General features: G+C 35.5%; 4 protein-coding genes and 1 non-coding gene across 12 annotated transcripts; 3 read left to right on the forward strand and 2 right to left on the reverse strand.

The window, feature by feature from the left end:
• Positions 1-745: 745 nt before the first annotated feature.
• Trnaq-uug lies at positions 746-817 on the reverse strand. The gene has a single exon. It is a non-coding gene; the product is annotated as a tRNA-Gln (tRNA).
• Positions 818-1,138: 321 nt separating this feature from the next.
• Positions 1,139-7,214, forward strand: LOC107267710 (ubiquitin carboxyl-terminal hydrolase 36). 5 transcript variants are annotated; one of them, XM_015739715.2, is made up of 8 exons: positions 1,139-1,298; positions 1,836-2,376; positions 2,577-2,684; positions 2,762-2,988; positions 3,069-3,467; positions 3,542-4,476; positions 4,580-4,719; positions 5,350-7,214. In XM_015739715.2, the coding sequence occupies exons 2-8, from the start codon at positions 1,878-1,880 to the stop codon at positions 5,688-5,690; spliced, it is 2,649 nt and encodes an 882-aa protein (XP_015595201.1). In that variant the 5' UTR covers positions 1,139-1,298; positions 1,836-1,877; the 3' UTR covers positions 5,691-7,214. The 5 variants fall into 5 exon arrangements, with proteins under 5 accessions (XP_015595201.1, XP_015595197.1, XP_015595198.1 ...); XM_015739711.2 differs by having other exon boundaries at positions 1,140-1,298; positions 3,542-4,494; XM_015739712.2 differs by lacking the exon at positions 1,139-1,298 and adding an exon at positions 1,321-1,588 and having other exon boundaries at positions 3,542-4,494.
• Positions 7,215-7,351: 137 nt separating this feature from the next.
• Positions 7,352-8,681, forward strand: LOC107267716. Of its 2 annotated transcripts, XM_025085041.1 has the most exons (4): positions 7,352-7,531; positions 7,590-7,802; positions 7,866-8,084; positions 8,317-8,681. In XM_025085041.1, exons 1-4 carry the CDS (start codon positions 7,418-7,420, stop codon positions 8,641-8,643), a joined length of 873 nt encoding a protein of 290 aa, XP_024940809.1. In that variant the 5' UTR covers positions 7,352-7,417; the 3' UTR covers positions 8,644-8,681. The 2 variants fall into 2 exon arrangements, with proteins under 2 accessions (XP_024940809.1, XP_024940808.1); XM_025085040.1 differs by having other exon boundaries at positions 7,590-8,084.
• Positions 8,682-8,936: 255 nt separating this feature from the next.
• Positions 8,937-15,279, reverse strand: LOC107267709 (vacuolar protein sorting-associated protein 8 homolog). Of its 2 annotated transcripts, none has more exons than XM_015739710.2 (15): positions 14,467-15,279; positions 13,872-14,150; positions 13,497-13,790; positions 13,214-13,432; positions 12,954-13,133; positions 12,640-12,885; positions 12,421-12,561; positions 11,898-12,353; positions 11,081-11,826; positions 10,493-10,880; positions 10,247-10,414; positions 10,024-10,171; positions 9,708-9,948; positions 9,298-9,511; positions 8,937-9,226 (listed from the first exon to the last, which is right to left on the reverse strand). In XM_015739710.2, exons 1-15 carry the CDS (start codon positions 14,563-14,565, stop codon positions 9,125-9,127), a joined length of 3,921 nt encoding a protein of 1,306 aa, XP_015595196.1. In that variant the 5' UTR covers positions 14,566-15,279; the 3' UTR covers positions 8,937-9,124. The 2 variants fall into 2 exon arrangements, with proteins under 2 accessions (XP_015595196.1, XP_024940795.1); XM_025085027.1 differs by having other exon boundaries at positions 14,441-14,552.
• Positions 15,280-16,323: 1,044 nt separating this feature from the next.
• On the forward strand, positions 16,324-19,598 carry LOC107267714. 2 transcript variants are annotated; one of them, XR_003059680.1, is made up of 12 exons: positions 16,324-16,870; positions 17,000-17,114; positions 17,200-17,303; positions 17,568-17,639; positions 17,720-17,820; positions 17,896-17,999; positions 18,069-18,310; positions 18,383-18,558; positions 18,630-18,774; positions 18,839-19,038; positions 19,231-19,325; positions 19,409-19,598. XR_003059680.1 is itself a non-coding variant. In XM_015739729.2 (12 exons), the coding sequence occupies exons 1-12, from the start codon at positions 16,847-16,849 to the stop codon at positions 19,424-19,426; spliced, it is 1,530 nt and encodes a 509-aa protein (XP_015595215.1). In that variant the 5' UTR covers positions 16,326-16,846; the 3' UTR covers positions 19,427-19,598. The 2 variants fall into 2 exon arrangements, 1 of the variants encoding a protein (XP_015595215.1); XM_015739729.2 differs by having other exon boundaries at positions 16,326-16,870; positions 19,097-19,325.
• The last annotated feature ends 56 nt before the right edge of the window (positions 19,599-19,654 follow it).

The raw sequence follows: 19,654 nt of genomic DNA on the forward strand, positions 1-19,654 counted from the left end.
CCCAAAATTACCTGACTAACGGGGTATGGCGGTGTTCGGGAGGCACCACTGATCACGAAAATGACCTTCCTTTTGTCCGGAAATTCATAGTTTTTAAATGGGAGCAGGTCAAACTTGACCAATCAGAACGAGGCATCAAGAGAAACGTAGGCACCTACGAACTCTGAGTTTTCTTCCCTCGCTTTTATTTCTCGGTAGGTTGTTTCTTGTTTCCAATAGGCATGTCTTCGGCTAACGTCATCCTGCCCGAAGCCGCTGAGAAACAAAACCGAGGGAAGAAAACTCAGAGTTCGCAGGTGCCTACGTTTCTCTTGATGCCTCGTTCTGATTGGTCAAGTTTGACCTGCTCCCATTTAAAAACTATGAATTTCCGGACAAAAGGAAGGTCATTTTCGTGATCAGTGGTGCCTCCCGAACACCGCCATACCCCGTTAGTCAGGTAATTTTGGGACACCCTGTATAGTCAACCCACGAATTCCACGTATGCTTTTGACAGATTCAAAATAAATTTTTTAGCTGTGATCAGTGGTGCCTGCCGAACACCGCCATACCCCGTTGGTCAGGTAATTTTGGGACACCCGAAATAAATGTAGAATGCTGTTAATGCCCTCTATGTATAAATTTAATTTAAAAGGTAAATATTTCACAATTGTATGATTTAGACTAAAGTTTATTGTGAACAATTAAAAACAAATTTCAAAGGAAAAAAATTAATTGTGTTTCGAACAAAAAAAATATAACTGTTAGGTCCCACCGAGATTTGAACTCGGATCGCTGGATTCAAAGTCCAGAGTGCTAACCATTACACCATGGGACCGCTTAGCACATAATTTTGAAAAATTCTTGAAAATGAAGCGCATAGAGAAGTTAACGTTCTTTATATTTTCTTTTACTTTACTGTTATTAAAAAGTCAATAAATACGTAATCAGAATTTTCAGCAAACACCAGGGATTCCTTAAGTCAAAAAATATAAGCCAAATATGAGGATATGAAACATACATTAATACCCCTTGAAGTTAGATGAAATATTTTCAATGATTTTGTATACTTTAAAAAAAAAATCATAATACTTTTCTATGCTTCCAAATGTAGCAGATAATCATTAGGGTGATTGATTTGACTGCGTTCGATTGTAGAATGTAGATGGCCGCCATCATGGTGTAGGATGGGCCTCATTTTCGCGTGCTAAGGATAATAATCGACGGAAAATGTCAGACGCATGGTGTGCGGTGCTCGCCTAAAGTGGATTATAATCGCGAAGACGAAAACTTTATTAAGTTTATGAATGACAAATGGGGTAAGTGTTACGAACTGCATGTGGAAAATTCGCGCGAATTCTCCGGCCGACACGCGCCCATAGTTCGTTCCGGTAACCATCTCTTATGGAAGCGCGTGGTAATTCCTTGCAATCGATAATACATTTGTGCCTAGACTTACTGAAATTTATTTGAGTGCTCGTGAAGAAGTATTGTGAGTCTTGGGTGCCGTAAAATATGGACTCTGCCGCCTTATCGCCGAGAAGTAAACAGTGAGTCTGTTGGCGCGGTGTCTGCTGTGAACCGCGTGCTCGCAATAGCACATGGCTTGGTATTTTACAACTAAAATATTGCCTTTTTGTGCTATAGAGATAGATTATTTGAATATGGAATTCATTTAATTCATATCAGTTACTTAATAGATGGATACGGTTATGTATCTTCAGAGAAATTAATTAATTGTGCAATCGCTTTCCCTTGATTCACCTTCATTCTATAAGCCTTTTTGCTTCTCTCTTTAGGAATATTGAACTCTCTTGTATGAAGTGTCTACAAGTAGTGAATGAATTTCTTTTCAGAGTTGGCTGACTGAAACTTAAAAGTGGTAGTGTAGGATAGTAATGCCTGCTGTGAGCATTTGTGACCCTGTTGCGGCAGCACTCCGCCACTCTCTGGAGGCCAGCCAGTCTAAGTCTTTAGATGATCTGTCCGTTAGTCTAGCTGGCAGTGCATCTCGCATACTGCAAACAGAAATACAGTACGAGGAGGCAGCTAACTACCAGGCAACAGTTCTGGATAGACTCAAGGCCAAATACATTGTACTGAGCTTGCCTTACAGTGATCATTCGGAGGGTGGTAAAACTAAAGATAGTGCAAACAGCACCAAGAAGTCTGAAATAAAGAAAATGGGTCCTAGTCTGCCAGAACCTGCAGTTACCTTATATCCTGCTCAAAAAGTTAATCTGGGATGGAAGGGAACATTTCCAGTTGGTGCTGGAATGTACAATGTTGGAAACACCTGCTATTTAAATAGCATACTTCAAGCACTATTCCATGTTCCAGCTCTTATCAATTGGTTACTTTCTGATACTCACCACAATTCTAAATGTGAACAAAACGGTATGTTTTATGTTTTGATTTGAATATTTTATTTTATATATATATTTCCTATTTTTTATATGTATACAACTTTGCAGCACAATATAATGCATCTAACATTTTCATTTCTATTTTGATTAGCAAGTTAATTGATGCTACCTTTGCTTTCAAGACTTGACACGTTTATTTTGTATGGTATTTTGATAATAGGATAGTTTTAGATGGCGGAGGAGAGTGCCTTACATGTGCCATGGCAAAAACACTACAATTCAGTCATGAAAAATCAGGAGGAGCCATCAAGCCCTTTTACATATACAACAAACTGAAACGTAAGTATTTTCTGTTGCATGAATTCGTGATTCCAATATTATTAAATTCAAATAATATATTCATTATTATTCTTCAGTGATCTGTAGAACTATGGTGCCCGGACAGCAGGAGGATGCTCACGAGTTCCTACGTTATTTACTTGAAGGAATGGAACGAGCATATTTAACTAGGCACAGAGCTGTTAAATTGGACAGTTATTCCAAAGAGACGACTCCTATTAACCAGATTTTCGGAGGTTATATACGTACCGAAGTGAAATGTTTGCAATGCCGTCATGTTTCTACGACGTTTCAGCACTTCCAGGTACACACACAATGAAAAATCTTGATTAGGAATCAGCGAACTATTTTCTAAAAAAAAAACTCATAAAATATCTAAAACAGGATTTACTCGTGGACATTCGAAAAGCTAGCAGTCTGGATGAGGCTCTGACCAGCTACTTCAGTAAAGAACAACTAGATAATAATGATTACAAGTGTGAAGCTTGTAAACGTAGGGTGCCTGCTACCAAGCAATTCAGTCTTGAGCGTCCACCCAAAGTCCTTTGTGTGCAATTAAAGAGGTTCAGTGTCTTGGGAGGAAAGATCTCAAGACATATTGGCTTCAAACAAACTGTAGACATGGGCCCTTATCTCTGGAAAGAACCAGGAGATAGTCCTACGACGTTAAACTACAAGCTCACATCTATGGTCACACATATGGGACCTTCTGTTAACTGTGGACACTACACGGCTGTTGCTCAAGTATCTACAGGGCAGTATTATTCCTTCGATGATTCCTGTGTAAGTATATCATCTGCTAGGAAACAGAAAAATTAATGTAATCAATATTATTAAATTATCATCTGTTCATACAGGTTCGCCCGATTAGTTTGAGCAATGTGCTAAGTACAAATGCATATATAATGATATTTGAGATGGAACCACAATCGCAGAATCAATTACAAACACAGCACACGTTAAAAGTAAATGGTTTATCAACATCCAAGAATATGTTGGCTCTGCCAAACGGTAATTCCATTAAAGTCGTTTGTCCAAAGCCATCGACTTCTGGTGTAATGTCTTCGAATGGTTCTGTTAATGGTACGGCTAAAAGTAAAGATAGTACGGAAACAACACTGATTGGTCCACAACTGCCACATCAAAAGACTGTTGGACCGCAACCCTCCATACAGAAAAGTGCAAACTTCATTGGGCCACAACTACCACAGAAGTTACAGGAAAAATCGCAGCCAAGATTGGTTATGCATATAAAGAATGGAAAAGTATTGAATGGTAGCAGTTTGGTACCTTACGACGGTTCTAGTGAAGAGGAGGAAAATAATTCTACAACAGGAAATAAAAATACTGTTACGACGAACTCTGCGGCTTCTAAAGCAATTCCTATCACGAATGTTACTAATGGCGTTCAAAAGGTTAACGTTACATCTAAGGATACCTCACCTAAAATCGTTCCTAATGTGAAAGATGTTCAGAAGTCGATAAAGTCTAACGGTAACGATGTAATAACCACAAGTTCAAAATCACAAGGCCAAAATGGTGTTTTATCTTGCACGAAAAATCAAAATGGTACCAATGGAGTAAACAATTCTCTGAAATATCAGAATGGTAAATCTGAGACGAATGGCAAAACGGAAACAATGAACGGAAAGGAGAAGTGGCATCATCCAATAAGAGTGAAGACTGGGCCGGATGAGACGGTTCTAACGAAAGCTGCAGCCAGCAGCATTAAAGGTTGGGAGGTTTCTAAGAATACTTCATCACCTACTTCAGCAGCGACACCAAATGGATGGTCCGTTACGGATAACAAGTAAATTATCTGGCTATTTGCTAATTGCCTAGATTAATTTCTGATAAAAAAAATCTACTAAAGAGAGAATAATTGAATTTTTCAGGGAGGATACCAACAAATCTTCTAACCATACAAATATTACACCAAGTGCAGCAGCACCGAGGAACTTTAGTGGAACAAACCGTTCAGATACGGTATCTCACCTATTGAAGATGTCACACCGGGGCTACGGCAGTTCTTCGGGTCAGTACAGAAAAATAAAGCCATCACAGAACTCGTTTCATCTCCCCTCGAAATCTCTGATCGATCCACGAACAAGAAAAACAGTCGTTCTTTCTGGAGACAGACGAAATACTCGCGAATCAAAACCTCCGAAACTCTTGTGGCACGAAGTATTGGACGTGAGAACGATACGCTCATCGGATGTCACTGCTGAGTCCTCTAGAACAAAAACAGAAACACAGAGAACTAGTAGTAGAAACATTACAGAACAATTCCGTTTTCCAGCTTTTAGGAAAGACCTTTCTGTTAGGATAAATAGATTTCCTATTACAGCTAATTCTTTGTATCATCCGTAGCCCAGGTATACCTAGTAACAGAATTGTTTCTCATTGCATTAGAAAAAATCAATCCCCATGAAAATTAAGCAGTATCTATTATATTTTTATATTAGGTATCAACACTCCAAATATTTCTCGCCAGTTATTTTTTAATCTAGAATATCTTGTCTCACCTAAATTTAAATCCAATGATATTATTATAAGGAAATATACAGCGTAACCCTCTTAAAAAATAGTGTCGTCTCTTATTCCAGTAATAAAATCAACAATTTTAAATGTATTACAGTAACATTATCAATATCTTCTGTTTTAGTATCCAATTGGAATGGTGGAAGAGCTCATCTAGAACGCGAGGTCGATAATGAACGACGTGAAGAACGTAAAAGACACTTTGACCCTAACGATGAGGAAATGGACAGAGGTCGTGTAAAAAAGGTAAAAGTTCACCGAGATTACGACGGCCGATCAAATGCTGGTTACAACCCCTTCCAAGAGTACCAGAACGGAAAGAGCTGGAATCGAGCACCTAGTGGTTACCACAGGAAGAACTATTATAATACTTCAAGTCATAGCAGACCACGATACGGCAGTAACTATAGGCCACCACACTATAGGTATCACAATCATTCGCGTGATCATTGGCAACGTAGATAGAAACGTCTCATCCACGGTGTGCTTGGGAATTTACACCAAAACTGTATAATCTTTTTCGTGGGTCGATGGAGGCAGATGTCAAAATTCATGACTCGCTGATCAGCAACCTCCTTAGGCGCAATAGCTAATTTAAATAAAACAGATCCCGTTCGGACTCACCAAAGGTGATTCGTTCATTGCATTTCGAATAGTATACACGATAAATACATAATATGTATGGCTCAAATGTTCCTGCGAGACTGTCGGCTACCGGATACTTCGGTTATATCAGCTGCTCCTAGTCGCTAGGGTGGAATATCAATTTTTATACCCTTATCAATAAGGCATGCGGATCCGTGCTAGATATTTTTACATTTCTTTACTTTCTTTTAGCTTATTTTCCTCTCTTTATGCCTCCTGTATGAAATAATTTTTCAATGATATGAAAGATATTCAAAGAATAAATAGAGTTTTTATTAATCAAGTACGTTCAGCTCAATAGAGTAGACGTTGTGGAAGTTTAAGAGTGAAAAGCATAAGAGAATTATAAAAATATCACATAATCCGTCCTAAGTTCATTCTGGCCATAGGATTCATTTTCTACAACAATCTAAACACTTGATTAATTATTTTCAATTTGTATTGTAATAAAAGTTTGAGCTTTATACGTTTTCATAATTGTATACAGCTCGCTAGCCATGCAGCCTCCTGGGACGCTTTGCTGTACAATATTACTGAATTAGGAATGCTGTTATTTTTCAAATAATCTAAAAGCGCAATAGTCTTCATAGATGTCGTGTGGTATCTTTCCATGATTGGCTGTGGTCAGCAGAAATAGCGCAGAGAGAGCAAATACATTTTGATCAAATTTTGCCTAATACTCTTGTTCTCTAGCGATATTCCTGCTCAATACAACCATTGTTAGATACGAATGATATATATGCATAAGAGAGAGAGAGAGAGAGAGAGAGAGAGAGAGAGACTGTGTGTATGTGCGCGTGTGAGTCTGTGTCTTGTGCAAAATCGAATTAATGATTTAAAAAAGTTAATGATACTAGTAATAAGGATAAGGACTAACGAACGGTAACAGTTATTCAATTGTAAATTTTCTTAGCTGAACTAAGCTTAGGACTCTTAGGGAAATAATCAGGAACTCTTAATTAAAGAAGCGATTATTGACAGGATCATTGTAAAAAAAATTATTTGTTAATGCCGTTATCGCAATCCAAGTAAAGGGTGAGTTAGGGGTCAGACGCAGATGATGTCGATTCCTTAAAAGACCCGTCACTTCCGTCTGTCCTCCCAATTTATAGCCTGCTGTCATTTATGATACCTCGTTATGTTACTTTTACGAATTAATACTAGCCAAAAAACAAGTTATATTAATATCAGTAATGTAACGAATAGTGGTCACTATTATAGTATGATTAAAGCCAGAATTGATTTGTGTACAAGATATCTTAAATAAAAAGACGTTTGTATATGTCTAGTGTGGAAATCGGCAGGCTGATGGAATAAAGAGGAAGTAAATGATTGATAAAGAGATTATGCGATATACTGAATTATTTATGTCACATTATTAGATTTTTTATGACTATTTATTTGTTCTTTGTATTCAAAATCTACTGTGGATGTCTCAAGTATCGTGACCGTAAAACAAATGAATGATTGATTCTGAACAACGGCGAGACTGTCTGTTGTTTCCTGTTTTCGAGGTTGTTAGAGTTCTTGATTAATATTAATTGAAAATGAATCTAATGATCCAACCCAAAGGAAGTGCAACAGTCAATGCTATTAAGGAGTCAATATTAAAGGCCAAGCATAAGTCGAGCTACTGTCTTGTCGAAACTCTTGAGAAAGATGTAAGTGCAATGAATATTATTATTACGTTGTCTTTGAAATTAAGATATGTATCCTCAGCTGGCAGTATTACAATTAGAAATTCGACATGGGGTGATTATCGGATCAGAATTAGATATAAAACTTGAATGGTTCAATCAAGCGACCAATTCGCTCGCTGGTAAAATTCAAAGTCTTCAAAAAATTGGGGAGACATTGAATACCTATGAGAGAAATGAGATTAAATATTTTATTAACAGAGTTTCATCATTCTGGATGCGAGCCAACAAGCAGGTATATACACAATTATATTTTATTAGTCCAAGAAACGTCTCTAGCAATAAAAATTTGATTCAGGTTTATAGAGAATATGCGAAGATACGTGTAGCCAGTCGTACTATATCTGGAACTCCTTTATCTCTGCTTTTGGAGAAAATTCGGAAAGAAGCTAATGCTGTCAGAGTATCCTTACAAATAGGAGAAGTTATATACGATCAGGAATACGTATCTAAAGGATACTCTATTTTTGAGGAGATATCAAATTTATTGCGTAGCCTTGAAAGATGCGACGAGAAGGTCATTATTGGGTGTTTTTCTTTAACCGAAATACTCGTGCCTATTAGTGTTTAATTTATATTGTAGATCGTACACATTGTCATAATTTTCATGTTTCTAACGTTCATGTGTTTCTTTTAGCAGATTAAATAAAACACGAGTGTGTCGATAGAAGAAAAACACCTATTGCTCATAAATTGTGTGATATTTTATTTTGAATTACTACTAATGAAGGCATTATTGTTCTTGGCAGATTCAACAATACTTGGCCATATGCAAGATAACTCCATATCTATTGGAACTTGATAAAGCTGTTGATAAATTTGCTTCAAGTGCAGATTTCTTAACCATTTCTAATACGACTACCTCAGAACTTAGTGCTTTCCCTGTTCTGGTGAAGCTTCTTACTGGGGAATTATTCGGTCAAGATACTATAAATCCAAATTCTGTGATGGTGGAATGTACGCAAAGGAAACCAGTCTTCATTACAAAAAATAATAGGCGCAAAATTGATATACCAATAGTAGCACCGATGAAGACTTCTAAGAATTTAACTTATATCTGTACAGTTCCAAGTTAACAACATTATACCTTGTCAATGATTTTTGTTTTTTTCTGTCACTGGATAGAATGTAGTACGCGTATGATTAGAATTGGTAGTGCATAATTTTATATTAACATAATACATAATGTATATGATACAACAATATATAATTACATGATGATCCGAGTATTGAGATAATAGAAATGATCCAATAAAACATCCAATGTAGATTGAATCTTAATTTGCTGTTTATCCATTTAAACAGTTGATGATTATATCATTACTGGGGATACTAACATTTCGTTGGTGGCATGGACAATTTTTTGTACAGGAATATTATATTTGATATTGTAACGCGGGTGTAAACTATTTGACAACACCAATGTTACTTCAAATGGTGTGGAATGGGAGAACGTAGAGATCCAATGGAAGAAATGTAAAATTCTAATTCTTTAAATGGTATACACTAATTTTAAATGGTTTCATATTGAAATAAGGAATCTATGGGACTAGACTTTTAAAGTATACCCTCCAGATCTGTCAGGGATGTAGGTGGAGCAAGTCGCAGGGTAAGATCTCTAGATTGCATAAAAGCTGGTGGCAGGATTTGTCTTCTCTCCTGTGTAGGAAAGAGTAGAAAAGTAATTTTTTAAATTTCTGATTATAAAAAGTCAATAATGTTATACGTACTGGGGGCTTTGGGGTGGTGGGTGGTAAGTTTGTGGCAACAGGAGCCCAGCCTTTTTTATTTAAACATTTATAGCACATCTTGGGCTCGCCAACACAATCTGCATGATATCCATGACCACAGTGAAAAACAATCAAGTAATCCGTACATTGAGAAAGCACTTGTCGACACACAGGACAAATAGTTGATGTGTTTGAACATGCCTTTCCAGCATCCCTTAATAAAAAAAATTAGTAATAGAACTTTCAATTAGCACATGGTTGACCGGCAATTTTACGCAGAAGTTTTCATATCACCGGCTATTATTTCATAATTGAATATGGAAGTGAAATAGCTAATGCAAGTACAACACGGGTTAACTCGTGACTGATCAACAATGTGGTTAAGATACAATTTTTACATATGATCTTACCTTAAAGTCTTTTTCAGAGCTTTATGTAGCTCCAGACTTACTAATCGGGATGTTGCTTCAACGAGCGTTTGTTCGTAACGTGTATGCGTCAGAACTCCAGTAAGCAATTGCCTTATATCACCTATCGTTCCACTTGTAGCTAGTGGATGTTTAAGAATTTGTTCCAATACAGTGGACAGTGCCGTGGTACCACTAAGCGATTCTAATACAATTCTTAATAGTTTCCCTCTAAGACTTTCCACTGTTGGGAATACAAAATTATATCAGAATCTTGTATATGTCAAGGAACATGTGAATAATGTATCAAAAATGAAACCTTTTTGGTCGTTATTATCTGTACTGGGTCGAAGGACTGTTTCTACTAAGGGCATCCAATCTAGAGTTCCTAGAGATCTTATGCATAATCCAGCTAACTGTGTGGTACCTTTGACAACCTCATCATCAGAAATATCATTCTGGCAATACTAAAAGTGGAAAAATTAAAATACTAAATTATAGTCACTGTAGCTGTATGAAAGTGGAAGAACGAATGCTCATACCACATCAAAACTACTTTGCAATTTTTTTAAAAGCAGATCAAAAGCTTCCTGATAATTTCCCAGCTTCTCAAGCATCACAGCTTCTGCATCTTTATGATTTGATTCTCGAACTATCCTCAAAGCCTCATTCAAACGACAACCATGTGGACCATGTATATGTTTAACAACCTACGGAAAATAAAAAATTCTTTAAAAAATTACTAAATGCGTGACATTTACAGAATCTGATAATGCAAGAATAGTTACATCATCTGGATATAATTGACACATGAGTTCCAGATATTTTTCAAGTAATTCTGTACTCAATTCAATCTTAGTATCCTCTTCTTTATACTGAGCGGCTTGATACAAAGCTGCTAACCAAGCGTATTCCAAATCTGGCTGGTCTTTCAATTTATCCAAGACCTTAACAATTTTATCCGGCATTCGAACAGCTATCAAGTTGACTAATCGTGGGGCATCGATTGTTACTAACGATGGAGAATGGGCCATTATCACAGAATAAAGAGATGACGTAGGAAGTCTTTCCAACCAAGACCAAAGCTCCTGGAATCTTGATGAATCAGTTACGATGCATCTACACACAGCAATCCAATCTTCCCTGGCACTGTATAGTAGTTCTGCGACTCGCATACTGCAACGTTAAATACTAGGATACAAGTTATTACATATGAGCATTAGTCGAAACTCAATAATACAGTGCGACCGAATGAACGGGACTCGTGGGATTTACGCGTGGTCATTTTTATGGAACTAGGACTCCATATCTACAGTGTTGATGATGATATACGTATACTGAACTCGTTCACATGGACGCACTATACTTTGACTTACAAGTTAGCCTGCTGTGCTAAATTCAACAGAGTGTTGTCAGAGATGCTATTCAATTTTTTGGAATGTAGTAGACGAAGAACAGTGTTTTCCTTCTCAGTCTTATGATCTCTTGAACTGGACTCCGAACATTCCGTAGAAAGGATTTCGATTACTCTATTAAGAATAGATGCCTCAAGGGTGACTGTACTTTCTGCCACTTCATTGGCGATAAAAATTAGCACTAGAGCTCTCTGCTCATCCGTGAGATAATCCGGATTTCTTGGACTGAGTGGTGTGCTGGGCATTACAATAGTCAATAAAATATCAACTAGTCTCTGCCTCTGTCTCAAACCCATCTCCGAGGTGAATTCCGCTTCCTGAAATGCTATGGAAATCACGTCCAGGAAACCTCTCGCGTCAAACTTCAGCAAAGTCCTTAAGTAAGGATACTGTCTTTCCATATCATTTGCTAGGCTGGAGTGCTGGGAGAGTAACGCCCGGAGTATATCTGTCTTTGCTCTTTGAGATGCGTTGTCCGGAAGATCTCCTCTGGGAAATCCACGTCCAGCTAAACAGCAACTAGCATATACTAATAGAGCATTTCCTAGTCTTATACAGTCCTGATTTAGTGAATCTTTATTAGCAGTCATGGAACTTTGGAGAACCGGTACTAACTGATGTATAGGAGCAGCGAAGTCACCTAGAGCTGTTGTTTGCAAATGTATTAACGCTTCCCACAATCCTCGCTGACGACATACCGTTGTTACCTGCGGTTAAAAAACATGAATAAAGTCATTATTCTATTTAAATAATTAGAAAGATCCCCATGATAGAATACCTGATGAATATCCAAGCAATCAACATCCAATAAAATTATAATAGCCTGTAATGAATCCATTCTATTTTCTTGTTCATAAAGAGTAACTAACTGTTGAGCTATCAAAGGTGGTAATCGTGGCTGAAGGCTACCATCAAGTAGTGGAGCTTCCAAAACGCGTAAAAAAGTTCCTTTAAGTCCATCAGACTCGGATACTAAGTCCCATAGTCTTCCAAATAGCAATTCTGCATTCTCCAGCTGAACACAATAATCCACGCAGATAGATACTATCTCTGAATCCGTATTGTCATCCGTAGGAGTATGATTAAGCTCATCCATATACTGAATAAGAACTTGGCAAACTTTATCGCGAGCTATTTGCTTACGGCGTTGCTTAGATCCGCGTAGACCCACCACTGCCTTTCCTTTGTCTTGATAGAAAGAAAGACCCAAAGTAAGAGCTTCAATAAACCGTCTCTAAAAGTCCAAAAAAATGTATCACAAAGTGAAAAATTATTTTAATTTTCATTTAATTAATACAGACTTGAAGAGTTAAATGACGTAGCCTTTCTGTCCAAGTTCTTATGCTCACTGCATGTATACTTTTGGTTCCTAATAATAAAAGCTGGTTTCCACAGGGTATCACTGTATTGTAACATGCTCGTTCTCCAGCTAAAGCCATTGCCTAATGAATGACGTATTAGAGATTAGAAACAGTTGAAGTCATTACTTGTAAGTTCATTATTTAAACAATTTCTTCTACCTTAGAAACATTTCCTCCTGTGGATAATCCCTTAAAATGACTCGATGCATATGAGATCCCTACACGACTCATATCTAATGTTTCAAGATTATCCTGCGTTCTAACATCCATCAAGTGTAATCTTTCCTGCGTGTCCAGCATTGCTAAAGATCTTGCATTTAGCCAACGTAAATTGCTGATTGTGTATGGAAGTATGACCCTTTGTAGAGGAGATAATCGTACTCTGGATCCTGCTTCTGTACACACCTGTATAAGGATGTATGACTTTATAGATGTTCTTTTGATATGTAATATCATTATAGACTTAGAATTACCTGGTAAAAATGCACAATATTGTCTCTGGCAAGTGCCAAAACAGGATCGACTACACGAGAAGCATCAGCAGTTTGTATAACAACAAGTTGCCAGGATACTTGAGGTGGTGAAACTGATAGACCACTTAATGCATGTGTTAACACCACTCGCATTCGTGGCCTTATGCACACAACTATTACCTTTAAATAGGGTAAGAAGTTAGTCTTTTTTTTCATTAAAATCTATTCAGGTACTAAATATAACAAAGGTAAAGACAGACCTTTGACAGCGTGGCCATGGCTACCAGTGTATAATTTTTTAGCGGATGCGTAGGTAAGCGATTTAACAGTAATGGTTCCAGGGTGCATACTTCTCCTCTGGATCCACTAAAAAGACACTTGCTGTCGCAACCACGAACTCCCATTACTCGTGTGAAACTTAATTCGAATACAGAACCGCCACTATCACTGCACAGAGCTAGTTTTGGTGAGTCTGTGAACTAAAAAGTTTATTATAATTGATATTGTTTTTATTAGTTGTATTAAAGTGGCGGTGATCCTTACTTTAACATGTAATACAGCAGTGCCAGGTGGATGAACCTCTGTTAATGTTCTTAGAACCTTTCCGTTAACACTATCTATCATTAAAATATGTCCCCTTGCAAAACCTGCAAGGAGTCTGCTACCGTCATGATTGAATCCTAATGCAGACACTGAACCTTGATGTCTTGCTTCTTGATCACACCATCTTAAAGTTTGAGATGAATCAAAGCCTAAGACCAGTCCATGACTTGTACCTATAACTAACATATTGCCACCAGCAGCAACAGCACTAGCCAAGCCAGCATTAACTCGTTCCTGCAAAATATTTTTTTTACTGTAATGTGAAATTGAAATAATTATAGCCTAACTATTTATTCATATTTCTTTAATATTTACACTAGCAGATACTATCTGAGAAGATATTCCTCTGAGGATGATGTGTCGTAAAATTGCTCCAGATGATGGTGGCTGTGGAGGTCTTAGAGATTTACTTAAAGAGTTTAAAGACAGGAGACTGCCAACACTAGCAGTTTCACTACCTCCTAATTTTTCTATAGATGTTGAAGCTAAATCATCTTCTGTTCCTGAGAGTGAACCACAATCTGGTTCAGTCAAGATACTTTCTAAGGAGGGTAATTCCTCCACAGCTGGTATTGCATACTCTGCATCGTCAAGCTATAAATATTAAAAATTAATGAGATATAAGAATTATTTTTTGTTAATATTTTATAATAATTTCAAACTTCGAGTTTAATTTAGATGGTCAATTATAGCACCATAAGTTACAATCATGCATTTAGTATATTTAGACTTATCGTTAAGGCGATGTAACAATATAAAATGAAATAAGCAATAGCAATAGCAAGTATTGTTCATTAAGAAGGGGAAGGACTATAACCTCAAAAACAAGAAACATTCAGTCTATTTAAAAATCATGAATAATATTCAAATTTTTGCACACATACAATAAGACCTAACTATTTCCAAGTACCTCTTCAATATCTAAGTTAATCGCCTCGGTAGCAAGATTTTCCACTGATCCAACATCAGATCCCAACCCATTTTCAGCCATTTTTATTCTATCTGTCATTTTACAGCTGATGACTGGTAAAGACTCATTGATATCACAATCAGTTACTAAATTTCAATGCATCTTTATATCATTAACATTTATACTCGATTTACTCCAAACAATATAGTAAATAAAATACTACCAATGATCAATGATATAGCTTCTATTATTACAATATCGTGGCATTATCGAAACAAGATACTTGTTTACCAGCAGAGGTCATTTCGTTTGTGGCAGATAGTAAGAATTTGTATGTCAATTAAATAAGTATAAATGAAATCCTTTATTTTCTATATATACAATGTCGTATTATACTTTCAGTATTTTAATATTTCATAACATTATTGTAATATTCACAGCGTTTTCTTACTTCGTCTCAGCCCCTAGCCGGCTAATGCAAATATATTATGCAAACTAATAACACCAATAAGTATATATATACCCTAGACCATGATACACCCTAGACTATATTGATGCGTTTAAATTAATTTCAATATTAGTTATTAAAATTGATCAGGAAATTAATCCAGGAAAGAATAACAAAGATAAAATGTTATCGAAGTCACTTATTCTTTACTACTTATATAGTCGATTGTATTCTCCAGGTTGCTATATGTATCCCAGGCAACGAGTACAAATGTTTCCTTCTTTACGTGACTACGGATACTTCTCACCACCACAGCTGTAATATTTCCAAATCCTTGAAGAAAATCCAAAGAATCAATTAATATCATATAGTAAGTACGGTCCTTCGATAGAAATAAAGGTGTTTTGTAAAACCAAAGGTACCAAAAGTCCTTTATATACCTTTATATCTATATATTGGATTGAGTTATAAATAAGTTGAGTTTTAAAATAGTATTTATTTACCTGCAACGCAACTTATTTATGACTAAACACAATATATTACAAATAAATAGATTTTCCTATTGTCCTGATAAATCGTCATCAGCCGGTAAAACAATACGATAGATTGTCCATCTTGGTTTCATTACTAATATAAATCACGAAGATACAAGAACAAAGTCTGCGATTAATTATCAACTATTTTAACAATGGATTGCCTCTATTAAGAGGTCACGCAATAATCATTACTTGCAATAATTTCCATTGGCATAAACGTATTCATAATAAATCTGTACAGAAATCCACAATATGACGAAATTATTTTCTATAATGTGTACTAGCCTCCAAATATACATATTTATATATACTGTTCCTTTTCAAGAGAAAATATATTGTTCTCGCACAGCATTTTCAACTCTTGACACCACGAACCAAATGGTCATTAAATAATTCAAACCAGATATGTGATGATTTATGATAATAATCTTAAATCAAGGACACTTGTCACTCTGATAATATGTAAATCGAAAAAAAGAATAGGGATTCTAAACGGCGACAAATATTGACGCAATGCCGTTTTATTAAGAAGTTCCTTTGTATGTGGCTCTATATCTATATATCAGTATCTATATACCGATATCACTAAACAGCCACTCTGGTTTCTGTATTCGCGTGTTTCTCGTCCTGAACGGCGCAGCCACACTCTGTCTTAGATTCAATCGTATAAGGAAATATTGAGAATTATTATCATTAAATCATCTTGAACAATTAACCTACAATAGCGGAATTATATATTAATCCTCGAAAATGGATATTCTGGTAGGTCAAATCATATAATTATTATATCCTTCACGCATTGCACCATTCCAAGGAACCCTTAGGAATTTTCAAGGATTTGGATATATACTTACCATAATTCTATGCAAGCACGTAACATACTATACAATATTATTTACATATTATTTTATAGTATACAGAAATCAAATCGATTTTATTTGATATACTTCAAATCACGTTTACGTTTGTCTTCAATACATTGTGTCTAATCGAGATTGGAGTTTAATGTTGATAAATGATATTTCTTTTTACATTTTCTTAATTACTTTTTGGCATGTCACTATCGTTAGAGCTATTATATCATTATTAGAAGACCGTCTCCCTGCTAATATAACTAGTCAGGTTTCCCCGCTAACCCCGCATCCTCATCCACTATAATTATCCATCTTCGTATTCGTGTCTGAGTTCGCTAATGTTTATCTATAAGACTTCGCGTGCTCTCGATGTCACCGATGTCCCCGTGCACACTTTGAAGTTGAAGATACTATTATTACGAAATAGGTTTAGCCAGGATATTAGAGACACGATGCAGTTCGTCTTGAGAAGTCGAGATAGAAACTAGAAAAGTCTTTTAGTCTTTGGAAATTTAAATAAAAATAAGGTCTATTGATAATACATGAGAATGCTTGGCCGGAGGAGGGTACGAGGATAAAAGTCACCTTTACAAATAATTTATAGACTTTATCTTTATCTTGATAATTTTTAATACTTATTTTTAATACCATAATAAATTTGCATCGTCTTTATTGTATATTACCTATGATTTTAGGGTGGTATTAGTGCCGCGAGAAAAATGGCTAAGAAAAACGTCCCAGCTGCTCTACAGACTGAAGTATCTAATGATGAAGAATGGGCTAAAATCTTAGAGAGAAAAGGTCTAGTAGGCAAGTTATATTATATTATTGATAATAAGTATGCATACGTATATAATATTGCTTATTAAATTATAACACTTTGGAAACCAAACAGTTGTTGATGTTTTCTCGGATTGGAGTGGTCCTTGTACCGGTATGGTGAGCATATTGAAGAAAATAAAAATGGAAATTGGTGGAGATACACTTACTTATGCTATTGTAATTATATTTCTTCTACTATTATTAGACAGACATGCAATGACTTGTTGGAACCTCTTGAATTCTTTTTTAAATATCTTTGGAGTTAATTGATTCTTATCTTTTTGATTACTCAAGGAAGTGATTTCAATAGTTTTAAATCTTTATATATAAATCGTTCATTGAAATGGATGACCCTCATTTATAGGAAGCATGTATGATCAATATAATTGTTTACAACTTAATTATAGTTACTGATGTGAAAGGTTTATGTGACATTCTTAGGCTAAATGTGATGAAATCAGCGATTTGGCGCGATTTAGAGGCAAAAGTGAGCCTACTTGGATGTTTATCTATGTAGGTATATCATTTTTCCATATTTTAAATTATAATTAAAAATGGCATAATATACTTATATATTGCAATATCGTCTATAGGAGGGTCGCATGGTAAACCTCATGTTTGGTGCTCATTGTCCAGAACTGCAAAAGATGATCACTAAGGAACTCCAGAGAATAGCTGATGGAGGGGAACCTGAGTATATTTACTTTTTACTTGTTAATAGTAATTATAATTAAAGATATTTCTTCATCATAGATGATTGATCACATAGATTCTCGTTACCCGTATCTGAAAGAAGTCCAGAGGAAGAGAAACGTTTGCAAATTCTAGAAGAAACCAGACTAGCTAAAGAAGCAGCTAAGAAAGCAAAGAAAGGTTAAAATGCATACAATAATAAAAAGTATTTGGTTAATTAAATATAACAAGTATTATTCAAACACGTAGAAGCTGAGGCTAAAGCTAAGTACGAAGCAGAAATGTCACATTTGATAAATTCATTATGCTTGGAGACATGTCTTATAATTTATCCATGGGTATTCAAAGATGAAGAAGGACACCGAAGAGACAAAAAATCAAGTCCACCATACATGGAACTTATTGAGGACCTTTTGCCAGACAATTACATTGTAGAGGAACAATTTCGAAAAAGACTGGATGACGACATTCTTATGACATTATGTGACGAGGTACGAAAATACTCTTTTCAAATGTAAAATATTCAACTGGACTTCTCTTTTATTTTTCCTCTATGCATATAGTCAGACTATGTGTTGACTGAGGACGCTAAACAATTACTTTTGGATGGAAAATGTATGTGCATGAGATTGAAAATTAATGATAAAAAGAAAGAGATGGACGTGGAAAAATATTTGCTGAGTCTATTATTTGGTGAACCTATTTTGCCAGAACTTGGCCAGACGTTTGCCGAAGGATGGTAAATCTATTTGTATTTTTACTGTATGAAGGGTTAAAAGATTTTATGTATCATTATTTTTTGGCTTCAAGCTACGCGGAACGACATCATCCGGCATTTATACCTAGTGGAAAAGAAAATGTAATATTTCCAGTGATATGGGCACCACCAAATCCAAGAAATAAAGCCATAATGTTTAAAACAATATTTCGCAAATATATTGACACCACATATCCAGTAAATACTAATTTATAAATAAGTATAAAAAATGGTTCTCAATATGACTTTATTAAAATTTCAGTATGAGGATAAAGGTGATAAATACCCTATAATTGTATTTAAATATGATTCTACAAAGAAAAACGATTTAAAAATAATACTAGAAATGTATAATAGCGAATTAGTAAATTTTGGTGTTTTTGAACGAGACAAACCACCGGATGCGAAACAAATAGCTTCATCTATTGAAGAATTTGAGGAATACTCTTCAGAAAAAACTGGGTCAGTTATAATTTGCTTATCCCAGTTTTCTAATAATGAGATTATATACCTGTTTTAGGTATGAGACATTTGTTTGTGTTGTAAAAAAAATAAGTTCCGAAGTTTTCCTAACGTTCGCTGGTATTGGTCCATATCATGTTAGCGACTGTCCAGAAAAGGCTATTGAAGAATCACTCTTGTATTTTCCAATAGTTGGAATCGTGGATGACGTACAGTCAGATGATGATGAGAAACTAGAGGAACTTGAAGTAGAAGGTGTTGTAAACGAAAATGGTGAAGCAGTTAATGTGAGTGATTATATATTCATACTACTATTCAAGAATTGTATTAGCAGAATAAAAATTCTTATTACTTTAATATGCCTTTGTAGAATTTGGAAGTTCGGTAAATTCGCGGTAAGTTAACTTGGAAATAAGTTTCTTTATAGTAGAACTTGCTATAATTCCACTAATATTAGAACATTTCAAAGTTAAAACCAAGTAAAACTTAATGTTTTTAAAAGATATGTTTAATTACAATGTAATAAGATAGATCAGAATAATGAAATAAGTTAATAACAAGTTTTACTGTATTTTATTTTACTGTATATTAATAAAAATATTGTCAAAGCCCCCAA

Source organism: Cephus cinctus, unplaced genomic scaffold, assembly GCF_000341935.2.
Source record: "Cephus cinctus unplaced genomic scaffold, Ccin1 Ccin1_scaffold0452, whole genome shotgun sequence".
Classification (NCBI taxonomy): Eukaryota; Metazoa; Arthropoda; class Insecta; order Hymenoptera; family Cephidae; genus Cephus; species Cephus cinctus.